We start from the raw sequence: 20,732 nt of genomic DNA, 5'->3' as shown, positions 1-20,732 counted from the left end.
CCTGCTTTTTTTTTTTTGCCTAGCATTCAAGACTTCATTGGTACACAAAAAAGATTGAGGATATATTCTAGGTAAGAAAAAGGCACGTGGGGTTGATGCAATTGGTTTTTCAGCTAGAGAAGGAGAATTTTGTTTGAGGAAGAGTAGAGTAACAATGTAGTAAAGGATGGTTATGGACTGGTTGAATGAGTGATGGGAATTAGAAGCATGAAAGGGCAGGTTGACAGTCTGAGTGGGCAGAGTCTCAGGGTCCGGAGTTTAAATTTGATTCCATTGTCTGTAGTGTCATTGCAAGTGCTTGATAAGAGAAGGCACATGGTGACAGTAGTGCTTTCAGAATGTTGTTCTGTGGGGTGTTCAGTAGACTTTATGGGCAGGGCTCCAAAGCAGTGAAAATCAGAGCCAAAGGCTTTTGCACAGAGGCTGCTATTTCTTGTTTCTATCTCAGGATAGACTGTGACAGAGAGAATGGAAATCAAGGGAGAAGTTTAAATCTGTGATGGCAGTCAGATTATAAATTGGCAATACATTTGATGAAGAGGATAAAATAGAGGAAGGAGCAGAAGTCACTCCAACTTTTGAACTTGAGAGAATGAAGCTATTTTCTTATTTCAAGTGAACTAGAGTTGAATAGGAAGAGATAGTCCTCCCATATAGTCCATGTGATTTCTCACATTATTAACTAAGAATGTGTGGAGAATCTAGATGAAAGGAGGCATCCATCCCAGATACAACAGAGTGGGCTACAGTTTCTGTTTGTACTTTAGGGCTACTGGTTGAGTTCTCTTGGTTTTAACACACCTAGTTTTTGCTATTGCACTGCCCATTCATGATCAAGTTTTTGTTTTTATTTTGTAAAACATAATACTCATAGTACTCGTATGGATATTTAAGGGAAATGTTCTACATATGTTATTAGACTTACCTGTTGTTTTTATTTATTTTTTTTAATTTTCTTTTGGTTTTTGGGTCACACCTGGCAGCGCTCAGGGGTTACTCCTGGCAGGCTTGGGGACCATATGGGATGCTGGAAATCGAACCTGGGTCTGTCCTGGGTCGGCTGTGTGTATGACAAATGCCCTGCCGCTATGCTATTTCTCTAGCCCCTTTAGTAGCTCTTTTTGAAAATTGATTTTTTGGTTTTTTTTTTTTTTGGGGGGGGGGTCATATCTGTTGCTGCTCAGTGGTTACTCTGGACTCTGTGCTCAGGGTTGCTTCCAGAGGTACTGGTGTTGGGGGTATGCTGTGTTGAGGATTGAACCTGGGCCTCTGTGTAAAAAGCTTGTGTTCAGCTAGGTTTTTTTTACCCCAGCTAGTTTTTTTTTTAATTAATGTTTTTTATTATATCACCGAAATTTACAAAGTTCACAATATGTTCATTTTAAGCATTAAATATTCAAACACCAATCCCACTAGAAGTGTGATCTTCCCTTTACCAGTATCCTGTAACCTATCCACCACCATAGCCTACCCTCTTGCAGGCACAAACAAATTTATTTCATAGTGTTTGTTACAACACAAAGGCAAATGGATTTATTAAAATTTAGGTCAACAAGGTCAATTTGAAATAATTGTTTATCTCTCCATGGTGTTACTAAAGTTAGTGCGATTGAGTCTAGTTAAGCCTTTCGTATTACTGTTCAGACTCACTGAACTTGGTAGATTTTTTTTTATGTAACTTTCTCATTAGAATCTGAGATTTTGAGGTGTCATATGGCTGCTTGTGGCTTAACAATCCAGGGTCTATAGATTTGAAACATGTTTGATGATTTGGCAGTTTGGTAAGTTGTGGAACTGGGCTGTTTTTTGCTGGAGCGTGTCAGTTGCGGTGGTGCTGCTTTGCTTTCATGAAGAAAGGGGAATTTGGGGCCGGAGAGGTAGCATGGAGGTAGGACATTTGCCTTGCATGCAGAAGGACGGTGGTTCGAATCCCAGCATCCCATATGGTCCCTGAGCATGCCAGGAGCGATTTCTGAGTGTAAAGCCAGGAGTCATCCCTGAGCGCTGTCAAGTGTGAACCCAACACCAAAACCAAAAAAATAAAAGAAAGGGGAATTTGCCTCCACTCATCCTGAGAATGAATAATTGAAGCAAATACTTAGGGAGCATTTCAACACAGATGAGACGACCTAGATCCTTTTCCCCTCACTATAGCTATAAATCCTGAAGTTGGTTTATATCAGAACTAGTGAAAACACTGAAAAGTTAGAAGGTGAGGGGCTGGGACAGTGCTCAGTGGCTAGTGACTTTTGTCTTGCAAGTGTGAGACTGTACATGTGTTCCTAGGTCCTGCCTGTGTATGCCAGGCACGATCCTGGCAGGTCTGCTTCATGATACAGCAATGTTTGGTTACGCTGCAGCCAGATTGTGTGAACATTTCAAGGAAGAACCCATGCCCCCCCCTTGCAGATAAAAGGTGTGATATCCAGTGCCTGGAGTCTGACCCCCTCATGAGTAGGTCACTGGGTGTGTGTGTGTGTGTGTGTGTGAGCTTTGCACCATGTGTGTAATGCCATAACCTGAGGTACAGACTCCACAAAATCTACACAACGCAGCTTAACCCCCATGGTTGTAAGCACCCCTGTGGAGTGGTGTGGTATTTGTTTTTGGGCTGGATGTGGCCCAATGCTCAAGAGTTGCCCCTAGCAGTGGGCAAGGGACCGTATGGGATGCCAGGGATTTTGAACCCTGTGATGCATGCAAGGCAGATGCCCCTCCTACCTGCTATTCTATGATTTTTGCCCCAGAAGCTGAGTGTTTGAGCACTGTAACCAGTTGTTTCTCCGATCCTTGGTTAGAGCAATAGCACAGCATCACCAGTGGAGGGAAGGGAAGAAATTCAAACCTAAGAAGTTAAGCTGATTGGAGACTCAGAACTAACAGCATACCCTTAGGTTAGCTGACTTTCCTGGACCCAATTGAAGGTGGGACTTAGACCCAGTGTTTCTAAACCTCTGCCACACACCCCCCCCCACACACACCCTAAACCTCTGCCCCCCCACACCCCTCCTTGACCCAACTGAATGTGGGACTTAGATCCAGTGTTTCTAAACCTCTGACACACACACACACACACACACACACAGACACACACACACACACACACACACACACACACACACACACACACACACACACCCCTCCCTCTCTCTTACTTTGACCTTATATGACTTAACAGCAGAGTGCAGTTCAGGTCAGCTTGTTCCACTGAAAACATTAGTCTTGGTACCATTAACAAGGGAATTGCTTGGGATCTCATTGAATGTGAGATCCAGAATCAGGAAGGAGCCCTCTGTATCTTGAAATTTCTTTTTTCCTGCCTCGGGATAGTAAGGCTGGTGAGCAGAATTGGCCAGAGAGGGAGATACAGCTTTAGTAAGCATTCTGATCTGAGAAATGTGTTTGTGCTGGGGACCTGAGCCTGTCCTCTGCTTCCTAAAGACATCAGGGTGGTGTGTACAGTGGTGTAAAGGACAGACACAGCGTCTCCTACTTGAGTCCAGGGAAATTTTTGGCTGGCCAGATTTGAGTTCTCTCCTATTTAGACATAAGGGCGGTGGGTGGAACTGAGCAGAAGATGCAGCTATGCCGCATGGCTCCTTCTGGGAAGACTTTTTGTCTCTGAGCCTAAGTCTTGTTCTTTACATTTAGTGACCCTGGTGAGCTAGGCTCAGGGTAGCCTAGGGCTGTCGTGCTTTCTCCTGTCAGCATCTGCAGAATGGCAGTCTGGCTTGGAGAAATGTCTTGCCAGTAGTTGCCAGTGGGAAACATCTAAGCAAACAAGGCCAAGTAATACCACAAAGAATAGGTACATTAATTTGATATTAGAACAGTAATCAAACAGAAATGTAAGCCAAGATTCAGACCAAATGGGGAAAACTACTTGCTGAAATAAAAGGTTTAGTAAAACCTTGTATTAATGACTTCTAACATCACATCATGTCATAGTGCATCTCTCCCATACCAGAAAGTGGATGGATTTATTAGAAGAGTGGTAGGATAACCAGTTACTTGAAAACAGAACAACAGAATCCACCTCATCAAAATTAAAAGGAAAAACATACTAGGATAAACAAATGGAATTGTATGCCCAAAGAGCCAATATTGTGTAATTGGGAACCCAGAAAGATAGGAGAATTAAGAGTTGGGCTGAAATAACATTTGAAAGAAATAATGATGGGAAATTTACCAAAATTGGCCAAAGAAATGTTGGCAGTGCATGTGGGTCAGTAAGGATTCTACCAAAGTCATAAGCCAAAGAGATGTTTCAGGACATTAGAAGAGTGGGCAGGACCTGGAGAAGGAATACATGCGTCAAGCACTCATCAGGCATGTTTTTAAAGGAAAATGTGATCAGTGATTGTGACAGTGATCTTGATAGTTTCTCTGGGCAACTTTCTGTCTGTGCAGTTGTGGTTTGCCCGTTCCGAAATCATCATCATCACTCACCTCTGAGCAGTAGGAACAGAACCAGCATGATAATTATTTCTGAATAATGGGAGCAGGACCATCAGCCCCCTTGCCCCCAACTCAAAGGCGACAATTTGTTTTTGTTTTGTTTTGTTTTTGTTTGGTTTGGTTTTTGGGTCACACCCGGCGTTGCTCAGGGGTTACTCCTGGCTGTCTGCTCAGAAATAGCCCCTGGCAGGCACGGGGGACTATATGGGACACTGGGATTCGAACCAACCACCTTAGGTCCTGCATTGGCTGCTTGCAGGGCAAATGCTGCTGTGCTATCTCTCCAGGCCCGACAATTTGTTATAACTAGATGGTTTATCTGCTTTTTGCTGAAGAAGGGCAGGGGATGTCAGGACATCCTGTAATATTTTTTCTGTTTCAGGAAAGGCCAGGGGGTGGGGGGTTAGTGGGTGGGGATTTGGGTCCTCAGTGGAATTCATGAGACTGAGATGATATTTTTGAAAAGAAAAGAAGCATAGTTAGAGATGAAAAGGAGCCTTGAGGAAAAGGAAAATTCTGAAAGGTTTCTTATAAGAATTCAGAGGTTTGGAAATTGAGAAGCAATCTCCAGGAATTTGAAGTAGAATTAGGCATGTTAGGAGAGAAAGGGATAGACTTAAGAGGTCTCAGAACTTAATGAGTAAATCAATACTTTTCAAAAATATACTTGCTGGGGCCGGAGAGATAGCATGGAGGTAAGGCGTTTGCCTTTCATGCAGAAGGTCATCGGTTCGAATCCCGGCGTCCCATATGGTCCCCCGTGCTTGCGAGGAGCGACTTCTGAGCATGGAGCCAGGAGTAACCCCTGAGCACTGCCGGATGAGACCCAAAAACCAAAAAAAAAATATATATATATATATACTTGCTACTGAACTTTTTTTTTAATTTCCTTTCTCTTTCATCTCTTTAGTCTTTCTATTTTTTTTTTGTTTGTTTGTTTTTGGGTCACACCCAGCAGTACTCAGGGGCTACTCCTGCTCTACACTCAGAAATTGTTCCTGGCAGGCTCGGGAGACCATATGGGATTCTGGGATTTGAACCAACGTCCTGCATGCAAGGCAAATGCCTTACTTCCATGCTATATCTCCGGCCCTTTCTTTCTATTTTTTAATAAGTTTGCCTTTGTTCTTCCTGAAATAAATGTATTATGATCAATTGTGTCTACTATGTGATGTATTTTCTTTAAATAATAAAAAAAAAGAACTAGTGAGTAAAAAGACTGGTTGTAAGAAATCAATAATAAAAGCTAGAAAAACACTAGGGCAATGCATGCACCTGACCCAGGTTTGATCCCCAGTACCACATAGGGTCCCCTGGGCACCACCAGGAGTTATCCTGGACACAGAGCCAGGAATAAGCCTTGAGTACCACTGAATGTGGCCTTAGAAGAAAAACAAAACAAAAAAAATGGAGAGAATACTTTATACATCATAGGTTTATGAGTATGAGGGAAAATAATTAAGGAAGATTGTTAGGTCAGTCAATGTATTGCCTTCTTCTTTTTTTTTTTTTTTTTTTTTTGGTTTTTCGTTTGTGGCTCACACCCGGCAGCGCTCAGAAATTGCTCCTGGCAGGCTCAGGGGACCGTATGTGATGCCAGGATTCGAAACACCATCCTTCCTCATGCAAGGCAACCATCCTACCTCCATGCTATCTCTCCGGCCCCTGCCTTCTATATTATGGCTAAGGACACTGAATCACTCTACTCTCTACTGGGGAAGTGGCAGGATACAAGAAGCTGAACTGTACTTGCCTTTTAAGACCAACAGATTTGTCATACTTTTGTTCTATTTCTCACATACACAGTCATACACAAAACTGGGAAAATATGATTTATACTTTAGAAAAGTTAATATAGAATTAATCTGTAGGAATGAGGACATCAGTGGAGGGAGAAATCGGATGAAGTTGATTATCTGTGGTTGCTGGTTATTTGCTTGTTTTATAGTGATAGAAATGACACATTTGTCCTGGCCAGACTAGGAAGCCACTAGAGGTTTGATGTTCCAGGCAACAACCTGATCCAAACTCAGCATCTGGGGGTCTATGCAAAGGACAAAGGTCCAAGTGGGGCATGTTTTTGAAGGAAGTGCATTGTGACAGAAGACTGATAAGCCGGAGAACATGTTAGCATGTTTATCTCCAAAAGATATTAGAAGACACGTGAAACCATCATTTTGTGGGAAGCAAGTTTTCCTGTTAAAACTGTTAAAACTGGAAAAAAAAACAAACTTCTAAATGGGGCCTGAGTTATAGCACAGCAGGTAGTTCATTTGCCTTGCATGCAGACGACCCAGGTTCAATTCCTGGCATTCCATATGGTCCCCGTGCCTGTCAGGAGTAACTTTGAGCACAGAGCCAGGACTAACCCCTGAGCACAAAAATAAAACAACAACCAAAAAAAAAATAAAACTTGCAAGTGATTTCAGTGAATCAGGTTGAACACAAAGCTTCATTGTTCTAAGAATTTTATTCTCGGGCCAGAGTGATAGCACAGTAGTAGGTCATTCGCCATGCACGTGGCTGACCCAGGATGGACCTCGATTCAATCCCTGATGTCCCATATGGTTCCCAAGCCAGGAGATATTTCTGAGCGCATAGCCAGGAGTAACCCCTGAGCGTCACCAGGTGTGGCCCACAAAACCCACACCCCCCAAAATTCAGTCTTCTCCCCAAGGTTACCAACATTCACCCTTTTTCCCTCCAGGCATATGTAGTTTTACCCTTTAATTATTTTTCTGCCCCCCTCCTTGGTTTTTGGGTCACACCCTGCAGCGCTTAGGAATTACTCCTGGCTCTGTACTCAGAAGTCACTCCTGGTAGGCATGGGGTACCATATGGGATGCCGGGATTCTAACGACTTGTCCGTCCTTCACTGTGCTCTCTCTCTGGCCCCTCTACTTTTTTTTTCCCACCCCCCCTTTTTTTTGCCACACCCTGTGGTGCTCAGGGATCATATCTGGCTGTCATGGGACCATAAGTGGTTCTGAGATAGAAGCTGTATCAACTACCACATACAAGGCAAGCATCATATTTGTTGTGCTGTCTCTCCAGCCCAGATAAGAGTTTCTTCTTTTGGGGAGGGGGTCAGATCTGGCAGTACTCAGAGGTTACTCTTGACTCTGAGCTCAGAAATCACTCACTTCTGGCAGAGCTTGAGGGACCATATGGGATGCTGGGGAATCACATACCTGGATTGTCCACATGGAAGTCAAGTGCCCTACCTGCTATGCCCTGCAGAATTTCTTAAGGCAATTTTCTCAAATTGATCAGCATACTGTATGGGACTTAGGGATCCTCCTGACTTAGAAGCAAATCTTCTGCTGAATGAACTTGACCTTGTGTTAGTTACATAAAAGTTGTTGTCATTTGTAGGAGTTGCCTGAAACTAGGTTGATACCACACTATCCTATCCTTGTGGGTGTTCATTGAGTTTACTGCTCTGGACTATTCTCATCTTCCCAGAGCCAGAATTATATTAGTTCTGAAACAAAATTACATCAGGGGGCCAAAGTGATACTATAGTTGGCAAGGCACTTGCCTTGTATGTGGCTGACCCGGGGTTGGTTCTCAGTATCCCTGTGGTCCTCTGAGCCTGCCAGGAGCATGTCCTGAGCACCACTGATTGTGGCTTAAAAAAGGGGGATAAGACTGGATGGGGAATCAGACCTCTTTACATTGATCTTATCAGGAAAATTGTGAAAGATTTTGATCTAGGAAATATTTGTGACCTCAGGACTGGAACAGTAATACAGCTGTTAGGACTCTTGCCTTGTACATGGCTGATCCAGATTAGATCCTCCTTGGGTCCTCCATATGGTCCGCTGAGCCCTGCCAGGATAGCCTTGAGTGCAAAGCCAGGAATAAGTCCTGTGGATTGCCAGATGTGGCCCCCAAACCTAAACAACAGCAACAACACATTGTGAATTTTGTTTGTAAATCAGGATTCTATTGTCACATTTTATTATTTTTTTAATTTTTCGGCCACACCTGGTGATACTCAGGAGTTACTCATGGCTATGTGCTCAGAAATTGCTCCTGGCTTGGGGGGGGGGGACCATATGGGACACTGGGAATCGAACCACACGGTCTGTCCTGGGTCAGCTACGTGCAAGGCAAACATTCTGCCGCTGTGCCATCTTGCTGGCCATGCCACATTTTATTTTTTTACCCTGAAAATATAAGAGTTTTTTTGTTTTGTTTTATTTTTGTATTTTTTTTTGGGGGGGGGGTCACACCCAGCAGTGCTCAGGGGTTACTCCTGGCTCTGTGCTCAGAAATTGCTCCTAGCAGGCTCGGGGGATCATATGGGATGCTGGGATTCAAACCACCGTCCTTCTGCATGCAAGGCAAATGCCTTACCTCCATGCTATCTCTCCAGCCCCGAAAATATAAGGTTTTAAACAATTTACCAGAAGTCTATGTTTAGTGATTATAATTTTGTTCTTACTAGTGTTGCTAAGAAGCAGGGCTGGAGAGATAATCTGAAGGTAAGGTTTTTGCTTTTGCATTTGCCTGATCCTGGTTTCATCCCTAGCACCCCATGGTCCCTTGAGTGCTGGTAGGGGTCATTCCTGAGCACAGAATCAACAGTCATCTCTGAGGATCTTTTTTATTTTGGTTTTTGGGTCACACCCGCAACACTCGGGTTACTCCTGGCTCTATGCTCAGAAATCGCTCCTGGCAGGCTCAAGGTGGGGGACCCTATGGGATGCCATGTGGGATTTGAACCACCGTCTTTCAAATGCCCTACCTCCATGCTATCTCTCTGGCCCCTCTCTGAGCATTTTTGCTTATGTCCCAACACCCCCTTCCTCCCTTAAAAAAAAAAAGAGGGGCTGGAGCTCAATAAGCCCCTGAGCATCACCGGATGTGGCCCCCCCCCCCCAGTAAAGAGGCAGCAGTTACAGAAGAGCTAATAAAAATCAAGAAAAACTACAAAAGAGAATAGATTATGGTGGCTGCTTTTAAAAACCATGTTTCCTGTGACCAACTTGAAGTTACAGAAACCCTTAGATGTGAAGACAGTGCAGTCATTTGGAATTGTGTTAGTTATGGAGTTAGATATCCTGTCTGAAAGCTCTCTTCCATGGTTAGGTATCCTATGCCATTCTTTAGCGAAATGCAAATGCTCGAAGGAAAGACTTTTTATCGTATGTGACTTGATGGCTCTGGAGAGCAGGTTTGGCCAATGCAGTTTAATCTTTCTCCAGACAAGACTTTTATCTTCAGTAGGTGCTGGTTTCAGCCTAACCATCTGTGACCGCACATTTGTGCTGCCAGGAATTTTATATCCAGGAATCTTCATTTTTCTAAAATATATTTTCTACTAATGTTATTGAAACCAATTTCTATATCTTACAGATGTCTTTGTAATGACATTTAATGTTTAAGTTTCTCTTCCATGGGTCAAATCCTCTTAATAAAATTATAGCACTTGATTTGTGAATGATTATCTTAACATTATTACTTCCTTTCATTGATTTAATTTAATTTCATTAATTTAATTTCATTAAATAAATTTCATTTATTTTTATTTTTTTAGATTTTGGTTTTTGGGCCACACCTGGTGGAGTAACCAGGGTTACTCCTGGCTCTTCGCTCATTAATGGCTCCTGGCAGGCTCAGGGGACCATATGAGATTTGGGGATTTGAACTGGGGTCCGTCCTGTGTTGGCCATGTACATGCAAGGCAAACGTCTTACCGCTGTGCTGTCACTCCAGCCCATTGATTTAATTTTTTTAGGACACACCTACATTTTATTTTATTTTAATTTTTTAATTTTTTAAATTTATTTAAAGAAAATTCATTATATAGTTGACATAACTGATAATAATACATTTTTTAGGAAGACCAAAAGCAATATGTTTTTTAAAGGAAATAGAAAATTGAAAGAAAAACTAAAGAGATGGAAGAGAAAGGAAAGAATATTTTTGAAAATTATTGACTCATAATAATAAGCATTTTTGTTTGTTTGTTTTTGTTTTTAGACCACACCTGGTGATGCTCAGGGGTTACTCCTGGCTTGGGGGGATCATATGGGACGCTGGGGGATAGAACCGTGGTTTATCCTAGGCTAGTGCACGCAAGGCAGACAGACGCCTGACGGCTTGCGCTACCGCTCCAGCCCCTGGAGGAAGCATTTATTGAGTTGAAATATTGGGTACAAGTTGTTGGTAATAAGGTCCAAGAGAGGAAAGGGCTAAGAAAAGCTTGAAAGAGGAAATTCAGCTTCAGTGCAGGCCTGACCAGAGGGGAAGTCTGGAGCCAGGATTGCTTGTCAGAGCTTTCCATATGGGCTCTCTGCTGTTCTGGAGCAAGGAAGGCTGCTCCTAGGGGAACTGACAGCTGAGGGATGGCCGTTGAGTAGGATTTCTGCTCATGGTGGGCAGCACCTTCTTTACAGGAAAGATGCAGGTAATCCGTTGAACATCTTATTTCCTAAAAGTTCTCCCTCAGAATTCTTCTCATACCTAAGTATTAGATCACCTATTGTGATAGAGACTAATAATAGACCTTTAGAGCATTTCCATTTCCCAAGTAAAGGAAATTTTTTCTAGACCCATCTGGGGATTATAGTCACATTTCTCAGTCTCTGTCTCCATTTGAATGAGTCAGTAACTTTTTACTAATAGGATGTAAGTGGAATAAGTCATGTTTTAGAGGAAGAGTGTGGAGTTTGGGGCCTGGAGAGATAGCACAGCAGCGTTTGCCTTGCAAGCAGCCGAGCCAGGACCAAAGGTGGTTGGTTCGAATCCCGGTGTCCCATATGGTCCCCCGTGCCTGCCAGGAGCTATTTCTGAGCAGACAGCCAGGAGTAACCCCTGAGTATTGCCGGGTGTGGCCCAAAAACCAAAAAAAAGTGTGGAGTTTGCTGCACAACCTTGGATAATGAGGGTGGAAGGCATGTAACAGAGCAGTAAGATTAGATTACTCTGATGACCATAGAAATACCTGCCGGACTTACCTGTGAACTTCTTATCTTGGTTAAACTGTGACTGTCTAGATGTCTGTTCCCAGTTGCATTAGAACCTATAACAACTTGTACATATTTCTGATCAGTTATTACCCAGGGTTTGGGAACCCCTGACTGAATTAAGCTGGCTGGATTGGAGTATTTAAATTGGGGAAGACAGCACGGTGACAGGTATTTCAGGGGAGCAAAGGGAGACAGGACAAGGAAGTAAAGATTTGCAGGGGGTGATAATTGTGGTGGACTTTGGTCTCAACTAGGTAAGTGAGTGAATGAAATATAGGGTGATGGGCATGGAGTCATACATAGTTCAGTGCATGAGGGGATTTCAATGTACTGAAAGTTCTCTAGAAAAAGAGAACAAGATTGAATGAAATGAAGAGACGAATGGCAGTGGTTGAAGTTGTCAGCTGCCTAAACGTGGAGAGGATGGGTGTTTGATACTGTTACATATCTTCAGCTTAGATTGGACTGATAGTAGTGTGTAGAGTGCTTGCCTTGTACTTGGTTCCATTCCTAGCACCCCTTATGGTTGGTCCCCTTAGTGAGCCACGAGTGATCCCTGAGCACAGAGCCACAAGTAACCCTAAGCATTGCTGAGTGTGACTCTAAAACAAAAAAAGAATGGGAGCTTATTTTATAATGGAGGGTGTGTAGGTAGTCAGAATATGAGATATTCAGGTGTCAGCGTAGATGCCAAAATACCAGTGAGCTACCTCTGCTATCATATTAGCAGAACACAAAGATATTAATAAAATTCAGTTTGGTATCCTCTGGTCTGGTATCCTTTGGCCCTACCTCCTCAAATGAGTATTGATTGACAGGCATGCCCTCTAGGTCTAGGTCCCCAAAGCACTGTTTGGAAGGGAGGGACATCCCCTCTGCCATGCTCCCCATCCCCCACAATTCTTCAGGTATGGGAATAGAGGTGCCAGTGGTGTGTGTGTGTGTGTGTGTGTGTGTGTGTGTGTGTGTGTGTGTGTGTGATCTCTGTCCATGTGATCGTAATTTTCCAAAAACTAAATCCTTGGGGCCATTTTCATGCTAGTATGATTTTTCCCTACTTAGCTGGAGGCTTGGGTATGCTTTTGTTCATTTCTGTGGGTTTTAATATATGTACCCTATGAGGTAATTCTGTGGCAAGTTTTCATTTAGATATGTGTGATTTAATATAATACTTCAGTTTATAGTGAGTTTTAAAGTGTCCACTATATTTTAATTTCTAGAGACTGTAGAAAATTTGTGAAAATTTGATGGACTTAAGTTTTTTTTTTTTTAATTGCAGATTAACTGGATCTTCTGGGTTTGTAACAGATGGACCTGGAAATTACAAATATAAAACTAAGTGCACATGGCTCATTGAAGGACAGTAAGTAACAATGGTTAATTTAATTTTCTTTCAGGATATAGCTGAAAAAGATGACTTTTCTTTAAAAATTCATTCTTTAAAAATGAGTAATAGGTACCATAAAGTACTTTAAGTATTTTTATTTGATGGCTGGATTTGATTTTCTTAATCTTTATTATTTATTTTAAATACCAATTGTCTTAATTTTTCCATAGCATCGCCTGGAGTGGCCCAGAAACCAAAAAATAAAAATAAAATAAAATAAATAGGGACCCAAGTGATAGTAGAGTGGTAGGGCATTTTCCTTTGCACTTGGCTGACCCAGGACCGACCTGGGTTCAATACCCAGCTTCCCAGATGGTCCCCAAGCCAGGAGTGATTTAACCCCTGAGTGTCAACGGGTGTGGCCCCAAAAATAAACAAAACAAAAAAAAGTTCAAAATTTCTTTCTTTCTTTTTTTTTTTTTTTTTTTTTTTTGGTTTTTCGGGCCACACCCATTTGATGCTCAGGGGTTTTTCCTGGCTAAGCGCTAAGAAATTGCCCCTGGGGGCCGGGTAGGTGGCGCTGGAGGTAAGGTGTCTGCCTTGCAAGCGCTAGCCAAGGAAGGACCTCGGTTCGATCCCCCGGCGTCCCATATGGTCCACCCAAGCCAGGGGCGATTTCTGAGCACATAGCCAGGAGTAACCCCTGAGCGTCAAACGGGTGTGGCCCAAAAACCAAAAAAAAAAAGAAATTGCCCCTGGCTTGTGGGGGACCATATGGAATGCGGGGGATCCGTGGTCCTTCCTTAGCTAGCGCTGGCAAGGCAGACACGTCTTACCTCTAGCGCCACCTCGCCAGCCCCAAGTTCAAAATTTCTATTGATTTAATACTGCAAATTAATTGTACACATCAGAAATTTGTATATTTTCTTCTCTTTCCCCTTCCTTCCCCTCCCTTTTCTCTTCCCCTTTTCCTTTCCTTTGCTCTGTTCTTTTCTCCCCCACTTCTCTTCCCATCCCCCTTTTTTTTCCCTCATTTGGGAAATGTTTTACTGAATTAATGCATATCACCTGAACATGGTTGTGTTTTATTACATACTATTTCAGAAAATCACATTGGTTAACATCACATCAATCTCATTGGAAGTTAATTTGTTGGGAAGGTATATCCAAGTGGCAGATACCACTTCCCCAAACTTACAGTTTTGCGAGGATTGGGAGCCACTCCCACAAATATTCATCCAAATAAGCTAGACCAGTACCTGAAGATGTAGTGCTGCATGGGTTCTGTTATGCCAGGGACCACCAGGGTCACCCCAGTGATGCTCAGGGAGCTCTAGAGCAGGGGTCTCAGACTCAATTTACCTGGGGGCTGCCGGAGGCAAAGTCAGGGTGATCCTTGAGTGCAGTCAGTAGTAAGCCTTGAACATTGGGGGTGTGACCCAAACAACTAAAACAAAACAAAACAAAGATTCCTCTAGGGCAGGGCCAAAAATGTTGTATGAAGGGCCACAAATGGCCCGTGGGCCTCGATTTTGAGACCCCTGCTCTAGAGTATTATCTGATGTTTGGGGGTTGGGGGTCAGGCCACCCTGGTTACTCTTATTGATACTGAGATGGCTTTGTGGTTCCAGAGATCAAGCCCAGCATGATCAACTGTTGTACTATCTCCTTTTTTTTTGGTCACACCTGGCTCTGTGCTCAGAAGTTGCTCTTGGCAGGCTTGGGGAACCATATGGGATGTTCAGATTCGAACCAGGGTTTGTCTGTGTTGGCCACATGCAAGCAAATGTCTTACTGCTGTGCAATTGCTCTGGCCCCTGTACTATGTCCTGGTCCCAGAAAGTTTGTGCTTTATTTTTGTCAACAGATACTGAGTTGTTTTCATGAAGTAACGTGAAAACACCTTTCTTTCTTTCTTTCTTTCTTTCTTTCTTTCTTTCTTTCTTTCTTTCTTTCTTTCTTTCTTTCTTTCTTTCTTTCTTTCTTTCTTTCTTTCTTTCTTTCTTTCTTCTTTCTTTCTTTCTTTTTTCTTTCTTTCTTTCTTTCTTTCTTTCTTTCTTTTCTTTCTTTTTTTTCTTTTTTTTTTTTTTTTTTTTTTTTTTTTTGGTTTTTGGGCCACACCCGTTTGACGCTCAGGGGTTACTCCTGGCTATGTGCTCAGAAATCGCCCCTGGCTTGGGTGGACCATATGGGACGCTGGGGGATCGAACTGCGGTCCTTCCTTGGCTAGCGCTTGCAAGGCAGACACCTTACTTCCAGCGCCACCTACCCGGCCCCTCTTTTCTTTCTTTCTTTCTTCTCTCTCTCTCTCTCTTTCTCTCTTTCTTTCTTTTTTTTTTTTTTAATCTTTTTTTTTTTTTTTTTTTTTGGTTTTTGGGCCACACCCGGTAACACTCAGGGGTTACTCCTGGCTATGTGCTCAGAAGTTGCTCCTGGTTTGGGGGACCATATGGGACACCGGGGGATCGAACCACGGTCCATCCAAGGCTAGCACAGGCAAGGCAGGCACCTTACCTTTAGCGCCACTGCCCGGCCCTCTTTCTCTCTTTCTATCTCTCTCTTTCTCTCTCTTCTTTTCTTTCTTTCTTTCTTTCTTTCTTTCTTTCTTTCTTTCTTTCTTTCTTTCTTTCTTTCTTTCTTTCTTCTTTCTTTCTTTCTTTCTTTCTTTCTTTCTTTCTTCTTTCTTTCTTTCTTTCTTTCTTTCTCTCTTCTCTCTCTCTCTCTCTTCTTTCTCTCTCTCTCTCTCTCTCTTTCTTTTTTCTTTCTTTTCTTTCTTTTTTTTTTTGGTTTTTGGGCCACACCCGTTTGACGCTCAGGGGTTACTCCTGGCTATGTGCTCAGAAATCGCCCCTGGCTTGGGTGGACCATATGGGACGCTGGGGGATCGAACCTCGGTCCTTCCTTGGCTAGCGCTTGCAAGGCAGACACCTTACCTCCAGCGCCACCTACCCGGCCCCTCTTTTCTTTCTTTCTTTCTTTCTTTCTTTCTTTCTTTCTTTCTTTCTTTCTTTCTTTCTTTCTTTCTTTCTTTCTTTCTTTCTTTCTTTTTTCTTTCTTTCTTTCTTTCTTTCTTTCTTTCTTTCTTTCTTTCTTTCTTTCTTTCTTTCTTTTCTTTTCTTTCTTTTTTTTTTTTTGTTTTTGTGCCACACCCGTTTGACGCTCAGGGGTTACTCCTGGCTATGTGCTCAGAAATCGCCCCTGGCTTGGGTGGACCATATGGGACGCTGGGGGATCGAACTGCGGTCCTTCCTTGGCTAGCGCTTGCAAGGCAGACACCTTACCTCCAGCGCCACCTACCCGGCCCCTCTTTTCTTTCTTTCTTTCTTCTCTCTCTCTCTCTCTCTCTTTCTCTCTTTTTTTTTTTTTAATCTTTTTTTTTTTTTTTTGGTTTTTGGGCCACACCCGGTAACGCTCAGGGGTTACTCCTGGCTATGTGCTCAGAAGTTGCTCCTGGCTTGGGGGACCATATGGGACACCGGGGGATCGAACCACGGTCCATCCAAGGCTAGCACAGGCAAGGCAGGCACCTTACCTTTAGCGCCACTGCCCGGCCCTCTTTCTCTCTTTCTATCTCTCTCTCTCTCTTTCTCTCTCTTCTTTTCTTTCTTTCTTTCTTTCTTTCTTTCTTTCTTTCTTTCTTTCTTTCTTTCTTTCTTTCTTTCTTCTTTCTTTCTTTCTTTCTTTCTTTCTTTCTTTCTTTCTTTCTTTCTTTCTTTCTTTCTTTCTTCTTTCTTTCTCTCTTTTCTCTTTCTCTCTTTCTCTCTTTCTTTCTTTCTTTCTTTCTTTCTTTCTTTCTTTCTTTTTTCTTTCTTTCTTTCTTTCTTTCTTTCTTTCTTTCTTTCTTTCTTTCTTTCTTTCTTTCTTTCTTTCTTTCTTTCTTTCTTTCTTTCTTTCTTTCTCTCTCTCTCTCTTTCTCTCTCTCTTTCTTTCTTTCTTTCTTTCTTTCTCTCTCTCTTTCTTTCTTTCTCTCTCTCTCCTTCCTTCCTTCCTTCCTTCCTTCCTTCCTTCCTTCCTTCCTTCCTTCCTTCCTTCCTTCCTTCCTTCCTTCCTTCCTTCCTTCCTTCCTTCCTTTTCTTTTTTTTTTTTTTTTTTTGGTTTTTGGGCCACACCCGGCAATACTCAGGGGTTACTCCTGGCTGTCTGCACAGAAATAGCTCCTGGCAGGCAGGGGGGACCATATGGGACACCGGGATTCGAACCAACCACCTTTGGTCCTGGCTCGGCTGCTTGCAAGGCAAACGCCGCTGTGCTATCTCTCCGGGCCCCTCCTTTTCATTTTCAAGAAAGTATTTTAAGAAATTATTTGTCAGTTGCTCTTTGTTTTGTTTTGTGACCATCCCCAGCAATGCTCAGGGGTTTCTCCTAAATAAGTGCTTGGGGCTTACTCCCCCGTTCTCGATCTGGGAACCAGGTAGTGCCAGGGACTGAACCCAGGCTGCCTTCATGCAAAGCAGAAGCTCAACTCTGTTAGGCTCTTTCTGGCCCTGTCAGTAGATCTTTTGAGTAAAGATGGTAAAATGTTTCAAGATAGAAAGCAACTGAATTAAAACTCAGGTATTTTCTTTTTTTTTTTTTTTTTTTTTTTTTTTTTTTTTTGGTTTTTGGGCCACACCCTGTGAGGCTCAGGGGTTACTCCTGGCTATGCGCTCAGAAGTTGCTCCTGGCTTCTTGGGGGACCATATGGGACGCCGGGGGATCGAACCGCGGTCCGTCCTAGGTTAGCACAGGCAAGGCAGGCACCTTACCTCCAGCGCCACCGCCCGGCCCCAAAACTCAGGTATTTTCAAAGTGATTTCTCTTGAGACAATTGCACTTTCTTGGGCTGTGTGGGCACTGCTCATGGTACCCAACATATCATATTAATTAGATGGGTTTTTCATGGATCTAAATTACTGAAATTAATAGTTTTTATTTTTTGTTGTTTTGGGGCCACACTCGTTGACGCTCAGGGGTTACTCCTGATTATGTGCTCAACAATTGCTCCTGGCTTGGGGGACCATATAGGATGCTGGGGGATCAAACCACGGTTCGTCCTAGGCTAGCGCTTGCAAGGCAGACACCTTACAGCTTACACCACCGCTCCGGCCCTGAAATTAATAGTTTTTGCTGTTTAGTATTTGAAAGATCCTTGAATGAAGCTGCCTCTCTCCCTGTGTGTTGCTGACAAGTAACAGTGATTACTAGCAGTTTGTTGTCCTGTCTTGGTCTGTTCTAAGGCACTAGTGGTTTCACCCACCACCACTGTACCATTCATTTATGTCACCATGGTTCAAGTCTCAGTACTGTTGTAAAGTTTGACCAGTTGATTCCTTAACAGTGTCAGAGTTCCCAGTGTTGTGTGGCCACTCTTGGTATTCTTTAAAGAACTGTCTGTCCCCTCCCACTTCCTGTCACATTCCCAGCTGATGGTCACCACCATTGCTCTGCATGTGCAATGCATGTGCAATGCTCTGCATTGTTTCTCCACCCTTAGCCAAAAACATCAGCCTCTTCTTTGTTTAGTCCAACTGTCAGTAAGTCGGTCTTTTTTCTTGTCAAGAATAACTTCCAAATCTTTCCCTCTCCCTCTCTCCTTCTCACCTTCTCTCATGTTCTCTCTCCCTCACCCTCTCCCCCACTCTCCCTTTTCTTTCTCCCTCTCCCTCCTCCTTGCAGTGCTTGGAGAGCCACATGGGATGCCTTGCATGTGGCAGACAAGGTTCAATCCCTGGCATCCCATGTGGTCCCTGAACCCACCAGGAGTGATTCCTCAGTACAGAGCTAGGAGTAACCCCTGAAAACTACTGGGTTCCCCCTCCTCCCAATAAAAAGCCAAAAAAGAAAGAATGGGTTGGAGAATACAGTGGTTAGGGTCACTAATAATGAAAGAAAACCAAATTGAAATAAGATACAGTGCTGGCTATCTTCTGATTGGCACAGTTAAAGCAAGGGTAATTTTTGTTGGTTTACTTTTTGTTTTGGGGTCATGATGTTCAGCCAGCAATGTTCAGAGGTTACTCTTGGCTCTGTACTCAGGAATCACTCCTGTGGGGTCAGGGGCCATATGGGATGCTGGGGATTGAACCTGGGTCACTTGTGTGCAAGGCAATCTTCCTACCCACTGAACTATTGCTTTGACCTTTCATTCTCTTTCTTAACACATTGTCATAACCTTGAAACTGGCCTCTCAGTTTTGACTTTTGCTCCTTTTACTTCTTACCTCTTATAGATCCCTACAGTTTTCTGTTGCAGTTATGTTTATAAGACATGACTGTCATTTTCAGATGGGCTGATGTTCCGCCTGCTCGTCAGATACAGCTTTTTTCTACCCGAGACTTGAGACCATATTGTTTCCTCATCCTGTAATAATACTTCCTTTGACTTTTCCCATGATTTATCACTCGTCATTCTAATCTTCTCCAGACTTTTTAGGGCTTGTTGTACTGTCAGACCCATGCATTTATTTTCTTCTCGTTATGAGTAAAGGGAAGATCCGGGCTGGTGACATACAGTTAGGCATCGGCAGTGTATAAATAATGTGGATTTTACCAATAATTGTTAAGTGGAGTGTTTACAATGAAGCTAGGGATAAAAGGAAATGGAGAAAGCAAAGTCCTCAGTGAAGTTTCATTTCATTCAGAGGAGAAGGGAATAGAGTGGGTAAGTGCTAGAAGGACAGTTGGTATTTGAGCTTTTTGTGTTTAAATGTGTATATTGGTGAGGTCTCATATGAAGAATGTGTTAAGCATTCAAGAAATACGGAGTGTATATCTATTTAGAAAGTAGAAATAATGGGGGGGGTGGAGAGATAGCGTGGAGGTAGTGTGTTTGTCTTGCATGCAGAAGGATGGTAGTTCAAATCCCGGCATCCCATATGGTCCCTCAAGCCTGCCAGGAGTGATTTCTGAGCGTAGAGCCAGGAGTAAACCCTGAGCGATGCCAGGTGTGACCCAAAAACAAACAAACAAACAACAAAAAAAAGTGGGAATAAGGAAGATATATTTGTCTGGGTGCTGAACGTAAACAGGAAGGTAGAAAATAGTGTGTGGGTAAAATAATAATAGAGAATTAGTAGCAATTGTGTATATGAGAGGAGAAGGAGGGAGAAAAAGATAGGGGAGAGAGAGAGAGAAAGGAAGGAAGGAAGGAAGGAAGGAAGGAAGGAAGGAAGGAAGGAAGGAAGGAAGGAAGGAAGGAAGGAAGGAAGGAAGAAAGAAGGAGAGAGAAAGAAAGAGAGGGGGGCCGGAGAGATAGCATGGAGGTAAGGCGCTTGCCTTTCATGCAGAAGGTCTGTGGTTCGAATCCCGGCATCCCATATGGTCTCCTGAGTCTGCCAGGAGCAATTTCTGAACATAGAGCCAGGAGTAACACCTGAGCGCTGCTGGGTATGACCCAAAAACCAAAAAAAAAAAAAAAAAGGAAGGAAGGAAGGAAGAAGAAAGAGAGAGAGAGAGACAGAGAGAGAAAGAAAGAAAGAAGAAGGAAGGAAAGAAAAGAAAAGAAAAGAAAAGAAAAGAAAAGAAAAGAAAAGAAAAGAAAAGAAAAAAGAAAGAGGGCCTGGAGAGATAGCACAGAGGTGTTTGCCTTGCAAGCAGCCGATCCAGGACCAAAGGTGGTTGGTTCGAATCCCGGTGTCCCATATGGTCCCCCGTGCCCGCCAGGAGCTATTTCTGAGCAGACAGCCAGGAGTAACCCCTGAGTATTGCCGGGTGTGGCCCAAAAACCAAAAAAAAAAAAAAAAAAAGAAAAGGAAGGAAGGACAGAAGGAAGAAGGAAGGAAGGAAGGAAGGAAGGAAGGAAGAAAGGAGGGAGGGGGAGGGAGGGAGGAAGGAAGGAAGGAAGGAAGGAAGGAAGGAAGGAAGGAAGGAAGGAAGGAAAGATGGAGGGAGGGAGGGAAGGAGGGAGGGAGCAGGAAGACAAGAACTGGTGGCAGAATTGAAGTGTCCTTTGAAGGTGTCCAGCAGTGATCAGTAGTGGAACCCTCTCTT

General features: G+C 43.2%; 1 protein-coding gene across 3 annotated transcripts in view; it reads left to right on the top strand.

Annotated features, from left to right (window-relative positions):
• The window catches only part of ATRN (attractin), a 192,635-nt gene that overhangs the window by 54,030 nt on the left and 117,873 nt on the right, over positions 1–20,732 (top strand). For all 3 annotated transcript variants that reach the window (XM_049779127.1, XM_049779126.1, XM_049779128.1), the window contains exon 2: positions 12,718–12,801. In XM_049779127.1, the coding sequence (XP_049635084.1) occupies positions 12,718–12,801 (84 nt within the window). The remainder of the gene's footprint in view (positions 1–12,717; positions 12,802–20,732) is intronic.

This window comes from Suncus etruscus, chromosome 9, assembly GCF_024139225.1.
Source record: "Suncus etruscus isolate mSunEtr1 chromosome 9, mSunEtr1.pri.cur, whole genome shotgun sequence".
Taxonomy (NCBI): domain Eukaryota; kingdom Metazoa; phylum Chordata; class Mammalia; order Eulipotyphla; family Soricidae; genus Suncus; species Suncus etruscus.
Note: the sequence above shows the minus strand (reverse complement) of the source record. Positions and strands in the feature narration are given on the sequence as shown.